We start from the raw sequence: 14,099 nt of genomic DNA on the forward strand, positions 1-14,099 counted from the left end.
AGCATTCGTCGTATGTTAGATACTGTCATGACCGTTAAGGCGGCTCATGGTCAGCTCTTGGTGGACACACTCACGAAGCTTCAGGCATTGCGTGCAAAGTTGGTGAGCTTTAGACGGTCACCTCAACCACCACCTTTTGATGATGAGTCTTGATTGCCCTTTGGCAATTCGTCACAAAAAGAGGAAGTACATATGGATGGAGACAGGGGAAGTTTTTTTTTTTTTTTTTTTTTTTTTTGGGAGCTTTGGAGCTTTAGATTGTATCTAGGTGCTTCACATTGTACTTATTTTTTGGCTAATGATGTATTTATTTTGATGTCTTTATTTTTTATGAGTTGTGTATGATAGGGGGAGACATTATGTTCTTATTTCTATTTCTTGTTTCACATTGTGCTACATTGATTATTGATTTATATTTATGAGGTTATTCATGATATATATCTTTTATTTTATGTTATGTGAAATCAACAATTTATTTTGTTTTACTTGTATTTTCCACATGCATTTATGTGTTTGTTAAGTGTTACAGGAATATACATGTTGGTTCAGTCGTGCTACTATCTACACTTGAAACTAATAGATAGAAGTTAGGTTGAATTATTTTTGGTTGGGTTGTTTTTGTAACTTTGAGCATTTTGTTTTGGTATGTGTTTCGTCACAGATTGCCAAAGGGGGAGTTTGATAGGTTCTAAGGTATTAGGAACTAATGTAATAGAACTTCAATGTATAATATTGACAAACCATGATCAAAACATTTAGTCTAGATTTAGGCTACTCAAAGTGTGTTTTTGTGTAAAGTTGGAATCGAGTGTACTGTAGAATTTGTTGTGTAAATTTGCAAAGCTCGATCGATTGAAGCATGTGCAGATTGTTTTTCTACAGAATTTTCCAACTCAAGCTCAAGCTCGTATGACGTGTAGAGTTTAATTTTTTGCCTTAAGTATAAAAGGAAAAACCCTAGCCACGTTTTACTGTTGTTGTTTATGCTGTGTGTATGAATCTCTTGTGAGATCTAGAAGTGTTTGCCTTCATACATACTTAGGGTTATCAAGATCGAGATTGATATCGAGAGCTTGGTGATCGTTTCAGTTGCTGCACAAAGAGCTTAAAGAGAAACACAAGTGGGAGTACTTGTGGTTACTGTGAATCCAAGAAAGAAGTAGTCCATGGACTCAGAGCTGTCACGTGGTCATGGTAGTAAGTTTTCTACTCGAGGTAGCAATAAGATGTTGGTGGTCTAAGTCGCTATTGTAAAACTTCAATTCTTTCATAATGGATTTGTTTTACCTTGAGGATAGCTAGGTTAAATCCTCCCCAGGTTTTTTACCAGTTTGGTTTTCCTGAGTTATCATAACGTTGTATTCTTTATTTTCCGCACTATTTCAATGATATGATTTATCTGTGTTGACCTAGATCTGCATAATTTACCTAAGTTAATCACTTGGCTAAATAACTAAGTTAATCTTGTTTGTGTTTAAGGGATCTAAAAACGTACAATTAATTTTATATTTAGATATAATTTTATATATTTTTGACGATTTATATTCATTTTAGAATTTAAATTAAATAAGAAGAGCAAAGAAGAACAATAAAACCAAAGAAGAGTCATGGACATTAAAATTAATATAATAAATAATATACATATTTTTAGTTTAAAGTTTTAAAAATAATATAAACATTGAAATAATAATAATAATTGAACAATGCTGAAATAACAAGAGTTGCAAGATTAAAACGAATATCGATAAATTTACAACGATCAAGATTTGTAGTGTACAAATATAGTGTACAAAGAGGTGTTCAACAATCCCCAAAGATATAAAATTCTCATTAGAGCACAATTGTTATGTTACAAAATAATAATTTTTTATTTAGGTTTTATCATTTTATATTTGATAATTATTATACCAATACAATTTATTCATTTTGTTATTATAATAATTATTTATTTCGTTATTGTTTATCAAATAAAATATATATTACATAAGTTTATGATAAAAACGTGCAACACATCCGCCTTTAACTAGTATATCTATAAGATTAATTATTCAAATTAAATTTTAATTACTAAATTGACTTTAAAAGAAAATCAATCATATACAACTCTTTCTTTCTTTCTTTTTCCACTTTTTTGAAGAACAAACATACAAATAGGGAGACTAAATTGGGTTTTAATAAAAGGCACACCACAAACACCCACTAAAAAACCATGTTAACTTTTAAGTAAGGATGAAGTAAGTTATTATCATGGTTTAAAAACCGGACCAGACAAGCCAATCTAATCAATTTAACTGGGAATTGGATATCAGTTCGGTCTGGTAAAAATGCCCAAAACCAGTCAAAAACTAGCCAAAACCGGTAAAAATTGTGAACTAGAGCCAAATTTGATTTTACTCCGGTAGGATTTTTAAAACCATGGTTATTATACACACAACACACACTTTTTAAGCAACATAGACAATTACTCACCCTTAATAGTTTTTAATACGGTATTTACTGGGGCCTCATACAGCCTACTTCACTTTCTGGCCGTCGCTGCAAGTTCATCTCTCGCGTTGCTTTGCTAGATGAGACAACGCATTGAAAGAAGAACCACCTTCAGTCAAAGCCTTTCCCCCACTGTTTTTTAGTTCCTTAACTCTAGCCCTCATTGCCTTCCCATCTTGACCTTCCATTACTTTCCTTACCATCATTTCAATCTCCTCCCTTCCGATTATTCCTTTAGTTGGTGCAATTTTGGGACGCACAGCCACTCCTAACTCCTCAGCTAGCATCGTTGCATTCATTTTCTGCTCTGCATATAGAGGCCATGCTATCATTGGCACACCATTTAGAATACTCTCCAGCGATGAGTTCCACCCACAGTGTGATAAGAAACCCCCTATTGAAATATGGCCCAGAATTTCCGATTGTGGCGCCCACTGCGTGACCACTCGTCCCAAATTTTGGGTCCGTTCCAAAAAGCCATCAGGCAAGTAATCTAAAGCGTTACTGCCTTTGTCTTTGCTGGGTGGGCGTAGCACCCAAATAAATCTCTGTTGGCTAAGCTCTAGACCCCAAGCAAGCTCGGTGATTTGCTGGGCTGAGAGAACCCCAGCACTCCCAAACGATATGTAAACTACCGACTCAACCGGTTGGTCATCCAGCCAGTCCAACAACTCGCTCTTCGAACCTGACGGTTTAACCGGTCTAATCAAAGGTCCGACCGCGTAAACCGGCACTGAGCCGTAACCTTCTTGTTCTCTCATTGCTTTAAGCGTTGTGGTGTCCAAATCTTCCCACGAGTTCACCAAAACCCCATCACTCTGACGCATCTCTAACCCAACTTGTAAGAACACACGGTATTCCAGCTTGGTCCGGTCCAACAACGGATCAACCACATCATCGGGTCGAACCGACATGCAACCAGGCAACCTGAGTTGTTCCTTTCGAACAACGTATTCTCCATCTACTTCCTTGTCAAGGACAGGAGCATATAACATTAACGCAAGTGGCCATGCAGAGGAAACAAAAACGTACTTTAACATGTGAAATTCATCAGCCACATCCAGTACCGGTGTTCCGAAAATGTCGACGAAGAGGGCGGTCGGGCTAAGCTTCATGGCTGAGATGGAGGACCTGAGAGTGGGACAGATTTCGCGCATGATGGCCGTCAACCTTGTGAATTTCCGAGCATTGGGTTCGACTTTGCTGGAGATGTCCACGGGAGGTAATTCGATGAGGTTTAGGAGTTTCCGAGTCCTGGCTGATTCGACGAGCTCGGATTCGCCGGCTGAGGAATGAGATTCAACTACCACAAAGAAGGTGACGTGGAGGTTGTGATCGACAACGAGGTGATTGCCTAGCTCAAGGTCGCGGACAAGGTGGCCAACGCCGGGGCTAGATACTATTACTGCATGTGTTTGTGGCATTGGATTTTCCATGGATTAATGGAAGACAACAAGAAGATGAAAAAGCTACTAGTCTTAAGGATAAAGGAAATGGATCTTTTGCAATCAATTATTTATAGCCAACATAACTTGTAGATGTGCTCTATCGCCCTTTTCTCTTTTACTTGTTGACCGGTGGATTTAGCATATGTCTTTGTCATTTGCCGTAGGTGAATCCTGGTAATTCAACAAACCCAACTGCACCTGGGCAGTGGGGCACTAAAACCTCGTCATATCTCCATCTAAAACAACAATAGTACATAAACGTTTGATAATTTATCGGAAAACATCCATTTCTTTCCTCCTTTACGCATTGACTTCCATGACTTTACAGTACACACAGTAATACGGAAAAAATATTTTAAAAACCATATTGGCATGGAGCCCATACTATTGTTTTCATTATTAGCTCGCTTCTCGACGGTTCTGATGTAGATTGCATATGAGAGGGTTGACTGATCGTTGAGAGACGATAAGTTTTAAAAATGAAACATCCTCTGTTATGACTATGGGATCTCTTATTTAAACTAATTTTCGACGGCAAATGGCAGACTTATTGTTGCATCTACCAATCAGGCCAGTACTTGCGAGCATGTATGGGCGTTATTAAAGAACACATTTGCAATTTTTTTTTTGTATAAGAGAACACATCTAGGTGGACTATAAATAATGGTTTTCAGTTAGCTCAACTGATAAAGTCTCTGATAAAGCCTCTGATAATTGAATAAAAGATTTGATGTTCAATTCCTGTCTACACTAAAAAACTGATTGGTGTCTTGGTTTAATAATAAAATCTCTGATAGTTGAATAAGAGGTCTAGATTTCAATTTCCGCTTATACCAAAAACCGATTGATGTCTTAATCTCATCAAGGGTGGACACCAATTGTTAAAACTCTCTAAAAAAAATAAGAAATGGGAACATAAAATTTCTGAACTTTTTTCATGACAACATATCTTCAACTAACACATATGGCATGTTGTGCATAAATCACAACAAAATCATAATGCATGGAGTACGCACACAATTTTTTATTTTAAAAATTTTTAATTTGTAATATTACTTACCTTAATAAAATTGACATGAATAATTCAAATAAAAGTGATGTTGTTACTTTGACATTTATTAAAAGTTATAACAAATATCATGACACAAACCTCTCATAAATAAATATGTAATATTGTTGCTGCTTGCACCAAATCAATATATTATTTAGGGTAAATTCCAATAAACTATTTTGAGATTTGGGCTAATACTAACAAAGTTCAGAACTTTTCAAAAGTGACCAAGTTGGTCCTTGGACACAATTTGGTCCCTAAACGGCATTTAGGCCCGTTACCCATTCTCAACTTAACCTATCTTTTCTCCTCTATTCTCTCTCGAACCCTATCTTTTCTCTCTCTAGCCGCTCTCTCTCTATCTCTCTCTCTCTCTCTCTCTCTCTCTCTCTCTCTCTCTCTCTCTCCTCTTTTCTGTCTCAAACGCTCTTTCTTCTCTATTCTCTCCTCCTCACCCACAATGGCAAAACTACCATATTGTGCTCACTCTCCAAATCAATGCTATGAAAATAGTGGGCTAGGAATTTTCGAGCTCCTCCCCACCACCGCTGCTGTTCCTCGTTGAAGGCTACAATCGAGTGCTCCTAACACAAGCTTTGGTGTCCTCAGCTATGGAAGAGAGAGTTTGCATTTGTGTTTTTGTTTGGGTTTGGGTTTAGGTTTGAGTTTAGGTTTGTGTGCCAAACGTCAAGGGTATGTTTGGCAGAGACCCACGACCTCTGCAATCACCACATGCAATGAATCACATTGGAAATACCACCATTGGCCACCAATCTTTCTCCTCCTCCTTTGTTGGTTCGGGTCTTGGTTGGTTTAGGGATTTATTTTTCTTTGCGTGACAAAGGATTTGGTGATTTTTTATTTTTTATTTGGGTTTGAAAGGTGGGGTTTGGGTATGGTTATTTGTAGATTTGTGGGTATTTTTTGTTTTGGTTTTTGTCTCAAAATTGTTCTAATATGGTGTTTTTTTTGGCGTATGAATGGTTATGGATATGTACATATGCTTTGTGATTAGAGATTTCTGGGGGTTTTACGTTTTATATGGCTTAGTGTATATGTTTGTATAATCATTTTGAATAAAGAAGAGAGATTCTAAGTGAGGAGAGGGAGAAGAAAGGCTAAGAATGAGTAATAGGCCTAAATGCTGTTTAGGGATCAAATTGTGTCCATAGGACCAATTTGGTCATTTTTTGAAAAGTTTTGGACTTTGTTGGTATTAGCCCAAGCCTCAAGGTAGTTTATTAAAATTTACCCTATTATTTAAAAGGTAATACATGCATATTTTAAAATATAAAAAAAAAGTCAATACGTGATCGTATTAAAAAAATAATAATATACCAAGACTAAGGCACCAGTCGGTTTTTTATGTAGATGAGAATTGAATCTAAAATTTTTTATTCAACCATCAAAATTTTGATCAGTTGAGTTTTTGACAATTGATTACAAAAACTGCCTTTACTTCGTCCTTTGACATTAGTAACTTTTTCTTCTTGTTGTTAAATCTCCATTCCATGGATATATAGCTCAAAGCCACACCCACACGCAGTTCTAGTTTGAGTTTCTTTAGTTTCATCATTTTACTCTTTTATAATTTCTTTTAAGTTGAGTGTTTAGTCATTTTTTTAATTTATTTTAATTTTCATTTCTCTGTTTGTCACTACCACCAATGCACTAATAAAATATAGTGTTGTTTATTTCACACACACTAATTGCATACAAAGTATATACTCACTTTTTTGCCCTGAACTCATGACTTGAAGTCTTAATTTTTAAATTTTATATATATATATATATATATATTTGTAAACAAGGATAACACGGTGATATAAAAGAATACAATGGCATGCTTTGGGTATGTTCTTCTTTTTACAATATATATTTAAATGAGAAACTGTATTTAATACAAATAATACAATTTTTTTTTTTTGGTTGTTGTAAGTAGAAACTGAAAATTAATTGAGAGAAAGAAAATCCAATAATCTACAAAAATCAAATAAAATATGTTAATTTGATTTATTTATTTAGCTTTGTTAATTATTACAGTATTACATAAGTAATAATTAAATTGATCATTAATTGAATATATTCCTAATTTATAATTAAAATATACATTTTATATATGTATATTTATAATTTTGTTAAATAATTTTGTAGTTGCACGATTTTCCTGGCCCAAATTCTATTGATCAGGCCTTGGCCCAAAGCGCAACCCACAATAAATATTTGTAGAGGATGGGTCAAAGAACTTAGCCTCAGTGAGCCTATTCGGTCTGATACATGGACAATATTGTTGCAGAAAATAAAAACACAAGAATGGATCTCTCCCGTATGATTCTATTTCTTCAGTTCCTAATACAGTTTCTCCGTCCCCTTCTTTGAGGGACTCCACTACATTATATAGTTCTCCTCCTCTCATCTCAACCTTACACTTGTTGATCATCTAAGCATTTACTTGAGCACCTGTCCCATCAGCCGCCCTCATCACTCCCTTTGTGAGTTGCAGAGGCCAAGGTGGTACTGTTCAGGGGTCTTTTCCTCATTAATGCAGCCAAGAGAGTGGTTGGGGCGCAATTAATGTGGTGGTAGCTTTCCGTGAGATATTTTGGATTTTATTCATTTTATATGTTGGGAGGATGAACTGAATTGGCTGAGGAGAGTTCCTCGTCTGGGCTTCGTGATGTCCGAGGAGGAGTTACTCCTCGGACAGGTTTCCTTGCCGTTATTGGGATTGAGTAATGCTTCATATGTGGCTTCTCTTCGGACAGGACGCTCCTCGGTCGGGCCTGAATTTGGAATAGCCCATTATTTTTGGGCCGGGCCCCACAATAACCCCTCAAAACTCCGGTTTTTATTTCCTTCCGAGGAGAAAAGCGGGGTTTTGATGTTAGTGAGAGGATGGAAATAAGGAGAGCTTGGGGCGCGCGTGCAGACCGTTACTTTTGACGCGCTACAATTTACGAGGCGCGGCCATTAACTTCTGGAGGCGTTATGTTCCCTTCATCCAACGATGTAGCGTGGATCGAACGGCCATCTTTTTTTTCTCGTATTTTTAGGCAGGAGTGATCTTTTCTCTCTCCTCCCGGCTATATAAGACGTTAGAGGGGTTCAATTCCTTCTTTTTATCTACATTTCATAAACCTCAAAGGACTCCAGAGAACTCCATCGAATCCCAAAGATATTCGAACACTTGCGTCCGTTACGCCACCGTAGCCGTTTTTTGTGAAGCGTTTCGTCCAAGAGAGATTTCCAGGCGTTCCATTGAGCGTTTTGTGAAGGTACCGGTACATTTCGTTCATCTCGCCATTTCAATTCCCTCCTCGGACTCTACTTTTCTTCTCAGTCTTTACTTTCGTTTCCCCAGTTCAATTCAGATGGGTAGATTTGAGAAATTAGTAAAAACTCCAGCCGCTATGGAGGCCTTTAGGGCTAAATATCACATTCCCCCGGGGGTTGGGCTGCAGTACTGTCCTCTTGAAGGAGTATTGACAGATAGAGGTGAGGGAGAAGTCGTTATCCCCATGATTGCTTTCATAGAGGGAGGGTTGACACTTCCCATGCGTAGGATTATAAGGGAGTACCTGTTCAACCATAGGTTGACGCCGTATCAGTGTGCCCCGAATATGTTCAAGATACTAGGCTGTGTAGATGTCTTAGACGAGCGGATGAATCTAGGCCTTACTTGGCACGATGTGGCTTATCTGTACGAATGTCACCGCCTCGGGGATGATGGGTATTATCTTAAATCCCGGAACGAGGACGTTAGGTTGATCTCTTGTCTCCCAATATCCAAAAAGACCGTGAAGAATGACTTCCTTATTGCTTCTGGGGAGTGGTTCGACGGTATTCATTGTCCAACTCGGGCAGGAAACCCAAGTGCGGCGTTTTTAGGATCGGTCCTTTTTGGGAAAGGATTTAGTATTGAGGGGTTGTTTTTCTTGCTTTCTTTGTAATTGGAAAATTTCGTGAACTAACCCCATTTTTCTTGGTTGTTTGCAGATAAAGTTCACGTCGCTCCTCGGCTAAACTTTGTGAACGTGCCAGCGTTGAACTACCTTCTTAGGTCGGAGATTTACGTTTCCGAGGACGGACAGTTGCGTGCGGCCCATCTGGTTCTGGGCTATCAACCTCTGAGCAGCTCTTTCCAGGCTATCGGTCACGCTATAAGGGCTGGCAGTCCAAGGTTGGCTAGGATTGACGTGTCCAAGGACGGGTTCCTAGCTGAACACGATCTGCCACCAGTCGTGTTGCCCGGTGTTAGAAATCCCTACTTAGCCGAGCAGCTACCTCCGCCAAACGAGCCTGGTGTTGCCGTTCAGGTTGAAGAGGAAGCTGAATCATCTCGTCTTTCCCTTGAGGAAGAGATAGACGAGTTTTATTTTGAGGAGGAAGTTCAGCAGACCCCCTTGGTGGAACTTTCTGATCCTGAAGGAGAGCGGGACCGACATTCTGCAGTTGGCGTTCCTTCCATCGTTATCTGCTCAGACGATACTTCGGACGAAGAGACGGAGCCCATGGCAGGAAAGGGAAAATCTCTAAAGGAGCTGATGGCCTCCCGAGGGAAAGGTCAGTCATCGAAGGGTCAGTCATCGAAGGGACCACCTCCATCACAAGTCAAAACCCTTCCTCTTGTGGTCCCTCAGGGCACTTCGGAACTTGGCCTTAAGGTTAATCTGGACCTAAAGAAGAAGAGGCCGGTTGACACCCCTGAGGAGGGTGATGTGGTTGCCCAGCCGACCAAACAGCAAAAAACCACTCGTGCTCCAAGGAGCAGGAGGGGTAGCTCCTCGGAGAGACGGGACGAGGAGAACATTGCTGAGGTGCGCGCTACTCCGCGTACATGGAGCCCCAAGTTGGAGCTGGATGGGGTTGCCATCCCCTACAATGCTTCGGTTCGAGAGTACAACCGAGGCCGGGCAGGGTACGTGGCTGACGCCTTAGAGCAGCCCCTACTCCTTCCTCGGGACATGGAGGCTTATAGGCAGTTTTCTCAACCCGAGATCTTCCTATCCCTTAAAAGGGATCTCGCGATGGTAAGTAATCTTTTTACTGTTTCATTAATTTATTTGACATTGTTAGATTAAAGCAATCTTGTTTCGTTTGTAGATTACTCAGCAGGTATTTGTGGCTGAGGAATTTTGCCGCGCTAACAGTAGTCGGGCTGAGGTCGAGAGCCAGGCTCGAACGGAGATGGAGAAAACCTTGGGGTCCCTCAAGCACGATCACCTTAAACTCACGGACGAGTTCAAGGAGTCGGAGAACCGGCGCAAAAGTGCAGAGGCTGGTTTGAAGAGTGCTGAGACCCAGGCGGAGGACCAGCGCAAAGAGCTGTACTCGACACAGATTAACCTCGCCACCGAGAGGCAGGCAGTGCAGGATCTCAAGACTGCCCTACAAAAAGTCGAGGATGAGCTGAGGTGGGTCAAAGAGGAGGCCCAGCTGATCCGAGAGGCTACAGAGGTTGAGAAGAGTGCTGCTCGCCAGCTCGGGGCCGAAGAGACGGAGGCCAGGCTATCCGAGGAGATCCCCGAGGTGTGCAGGGATTACTGCAGTATTTCATGGGCTCATGCTCTCGATGCTGCAGGAGTTCCTGCGGATTCGGCACTAAGACTGCCCGAGAACATCTTCTATCCTCAGGAGATCCGAGAGAATCCTGATGGCGCCCAAGTGGCTTCAGAGCAGGACCTGGCGGTGCCTGATGCCGTCCTCGTGCTTGATATGGCGAGGGATCCCGCCGCAGACTCTACCATCGAGGTTCCTCCTCCTCAGCCTGAGCAGAAAGAAGATCCTCCTGCTAAGGCTTAGCCTTTTAGGCTTTTGATCTTTGTACTCTTTCCCCCTTTTTTTTTTCTTTTTTTTTTTTTTTTTTGAATGAGAGTCATCCTATTTTTCCATTCTTTTGTAAGGACCTCTCTTTCTAATGTACTCGGAATATTAATATAAAATGTTCGTTTTACTTACTATGGATGTATGTCAGTAGCGCTCTTCTTTAAACATTTGCAACGATGTAGATACAGGTAAACGGTAAAAATAAAATGGGTTTTTGGCGCTGCGCATTTGAGGGTCGCGATGGAGCCCGACTGCGCGCACGCCTTAAAATGATTTCCTTTAAGTAATAATCCCCCAATCTATCATAAGTAATAATTTCCCCTAAGACTGTGGTCCGAGGAGCCATGCAGGACTTAAGTTCTGTTTAAAACTATGAATAGTTGCCGTAAGTATTAATTTCCCCTAAGTCTGTGGTCCGTGGAGCCATGCAGGACTAAGTTCTGTTTAAAACTTATAAAAATTGTCATGAGTAATAATTTCCCCCAAGTCTGTGGTCCGAGGAGCCATGCAGGACTTGGGTTCTGTTTAAAACTATGAATAGTCGCCGTAAGTATTAATTTCCCCTAAGTCTGTGGTCCGTGGAGCCATGCAGGACTAGGTTCTGTTTAAAACTTATAAAAATTGTCATGAGTAATAATTTCCCCCAAGTCTGTGGTCCGAGGAGCCATGCAGGATTTAGGTTCTGTTTAAAACTATGAATAGTCGCCGTAAGTATTAATTTCCCCTAAGTCTGTAGTCCGTGGAGCCATGCAGGACTAGGTTCTGTTTAAAACTTATAAAAATTGTCATGAGTAATAATTTCCCCCAAGTCTGTGATCCGAGGAGCCATGCAGGATTTGGGTTCTGTTTAAAACTATGAATAGTCGCCGTAAGTATTAATTTCCCCTAAGTCTGTGGTCCGTGGAACCATACAGGACTAGGTTCTGTTTAAAACTTATAAAAATTGTCATGAGTAATAATTTCCCCCAAGTCTGTGGTCCGAGGAGCCATGCAGGACTTGGGTTCTGTTTAAAACTATGAATAGTTGTCAGCAGACCAGCAAGCAGCGGATAGTCATGAAAGAAAACGTATGCTAAGCCATTCTCATTAATAACAATATCTTCTGAGGTTATTTACATTCCATGGTTGAGGTACAGCTTTTTCGTCCAAATCTTCTAGGTAATAGGCGCCTATTCCGGCCACGGATGTGACACGGTACGGTCCCTCCCAATCGGGCCCCAACTTGCCCCAAGAGGGGTTCTTTGCGCTGTCCAGAATCTTCCTCATCACGAGCTCGCCTGGACCCAGAGGCCGCAGTTTGACGTTAGCATCATACCCTTGTCTCAGCTTTTGGTGATAATAGGCCATATGAATCATTGCTTTTTCTCTTCTTTCCTCGGCTAGGTCCAGACTCCTTTCCAATAACTCGTCGTTACCGTTTGGGGTAAACGATCTAGACCTTAGTGTAGGAAAGTTGTTCTCGATTGGGAGCACGACCTCAGCCCCATAAGTCATCGAGAAGGGGGTCTCACCGGTCGATCGTCGCGGCGTCGTCCGATAAGTCCATAAGACGTGGGGGAGTTCTTCTACCCATCTCCCCTTTGCCTCGTCCAGTCTTTTCTTCAGTCCGTTCACTATGACCTTGTTCACGGCTTCGACCTGCCCATTTCCTTGAGGGTAGGCGGGGGTGGAGTATCGGTTAATGATTCCAAACTCGCGGCAATACTCCCTAAAGTTCTTACTGTCGAACTGCAGACCATTGTCGGAAATGAGTGTACGCGGAGTCCCGAAGCGGGTGATGATGTTCTTCCAGATGAATTTTTGGGCGTCCACGTCCCTAATGTTGGCCAAGGGTTCAGCTTCCACCCATTTAGAGAAGTAATCAGTTCCGACTATTATGTATCGCTTGTTCCCCGCAGCTTTGGGGAAGGGTCCAACTATATCAAGGCCCCATTGTGCGAACGGCCATGGGCTAGAGAGGGGGTTGAGAACCCCTCCGGGTTGGTGAATATTCGGGGCGAATCTTTGGCACTGGTCGCACTTCTTAGCGTATTCTTGGGCCTCTCTTTGCATGTTCGGCCACCAATACCCTTGGGTAAGTGCCCTGTGTACCAACGACCTTCCTCCGATATGACTTCCACAAATCCCCTCGTGTAACTCTCCAAGTAGAGATTCGGATTCTTCTGGATGCACGCAGAGTAGGTACGGCCCAGAGTAAGAGCGCCGATATAGTTTGTAGTCCTCTGATAGCCAGAACCGAGGAGCATTCCTACGTATCTTCTCGGCTTCCAATTTTTCCTCTGGCAGGATGTCGTTTTGAAGGAAGTTCTTTATGGGGTCCATCCAGCTGTGACTCTTTCTGATCTGATGGACTCTGGCTGAGCTTCTGCTGATGGGACTTGCCTGGGCTAGATCTTCAACCAGGATCATCCGCGGTAGATTATATGCCGAGGACGTGGCGAGAGTGGCCAGCGAGTCTGCATGGGTGTTTACACTCCTGGAAATGTGCGTCAGATTGAAGGATTCAAAATTCGTCTGCAGCCGCTTGACTTGTCCCAGATACTCTTGCATCCTAGTATCTCGAGCTTCCAGCTCACCCATCACTTGTCCGACTACCAGTCTGGAGTCCGAGAATGCTTCTATTATTCTTCCGCCCAATCTTTGAACCATCGTCATCCCTTGGAGTAAGGCTTTGTATTCGGCTTCATTGTTTGTAGCCGAGAATCCGAGCCTCAGTGATTTTTCAATGGCAGCACCGTCCGGGGATATTAAAACTATCCCAACTCCTGACCCTCTCTGGTTAGCTGCGTCATCCACGTAGACCTTCCAATGCATGGTCCTCCCTGTTGAAATCGCACCAACCGATTTTCCATCCATGTCTTTCTCTTCAGTTATTGTTTCTACAGAGGGCTCAGCAAACTCTGCCACCAAGTCTGCGAGGACCTGTCCTTTGATGGAGGATCTGGGCATATATTTAATATCAAAGGCCCCCAAAAGCGCACTCCACATGGCGATCCTTCCGGTGTAGTCAGCGCTTCGCAGCACTGCTCGAAGGGGAAGCTGAGTTAAAACGATGACCGTATGCGCCTGAAAGTAGTGAGGAAGCTTTCGGGTTGCATGCACTATCGCCAGAATTGCCTTTTCCAAAGGTAGGTACCGCACCTCGGCCTCATGTAACGATTTCCTCACATAGTAAACCAGTCGCTGCACCCCATTATCATCCCGTATCAATACCAAGCTTACAGCATGGGGAGCTACAGCGACATATGCAAACAGCACCTCATCTGCCTCAGGGCTAGACATGATAG

General features: G+C 41.7%; 1 protein-coding gene and 1 pseudogene across 1 annotated transcript; one reads left to right on the forward strand and one right to left on the reverse strand.

Annotated features, from left to right (window-relative positions):
* Positions 1–14,099, forward strand: part of LOC115950357 — a 54,342-nt pseudogene that overhangs the window by 29,877 nt on the left and 10,366 nt on the right.
* On the reverse strand, positions 2,364–4,095 carry LOC115993950 (anthocyanidin 3-O-glucosyltransferase 5-like). The gene has a single exon (XM_031117951.1). It carries the CDS (start codon positions 3,921–3,923, stop codon positions 2,544–2,546), a length of 1,380 nt encoding a protein of 459 aa, XP_030973811.1. The 5' UTR covers positions 3,924–4,095; the 3' UTR covers positions 2,364–2,543.

The sequence above is a fragment of the Quercus lobata genome, chromosome 6, assembly GCF_001633185.2.
Source record: "Quercus lobata isolate SW786 chromosome 6, ValleyOak3.0 Primary Assembly, whole genome shotgun sequence".
Classification (NCBI taxonomy): domain Eukaryota; kingdom Viridiplantae; phylum Streptophyta; class Magnoliopsida; order Fagales; family Fagaceae; genus Quercus; species Quercus lobata.

Bases quoted from the DNA above. Each gene is read 5' to 3' on its own strand.
- LOC115993950 (XM_031117951.1), bottom strand. From the start codon at position 3,923: ATGGAAAATCCAATGCCACAAACACATGCAGTAATAGTATCTAGCCCC.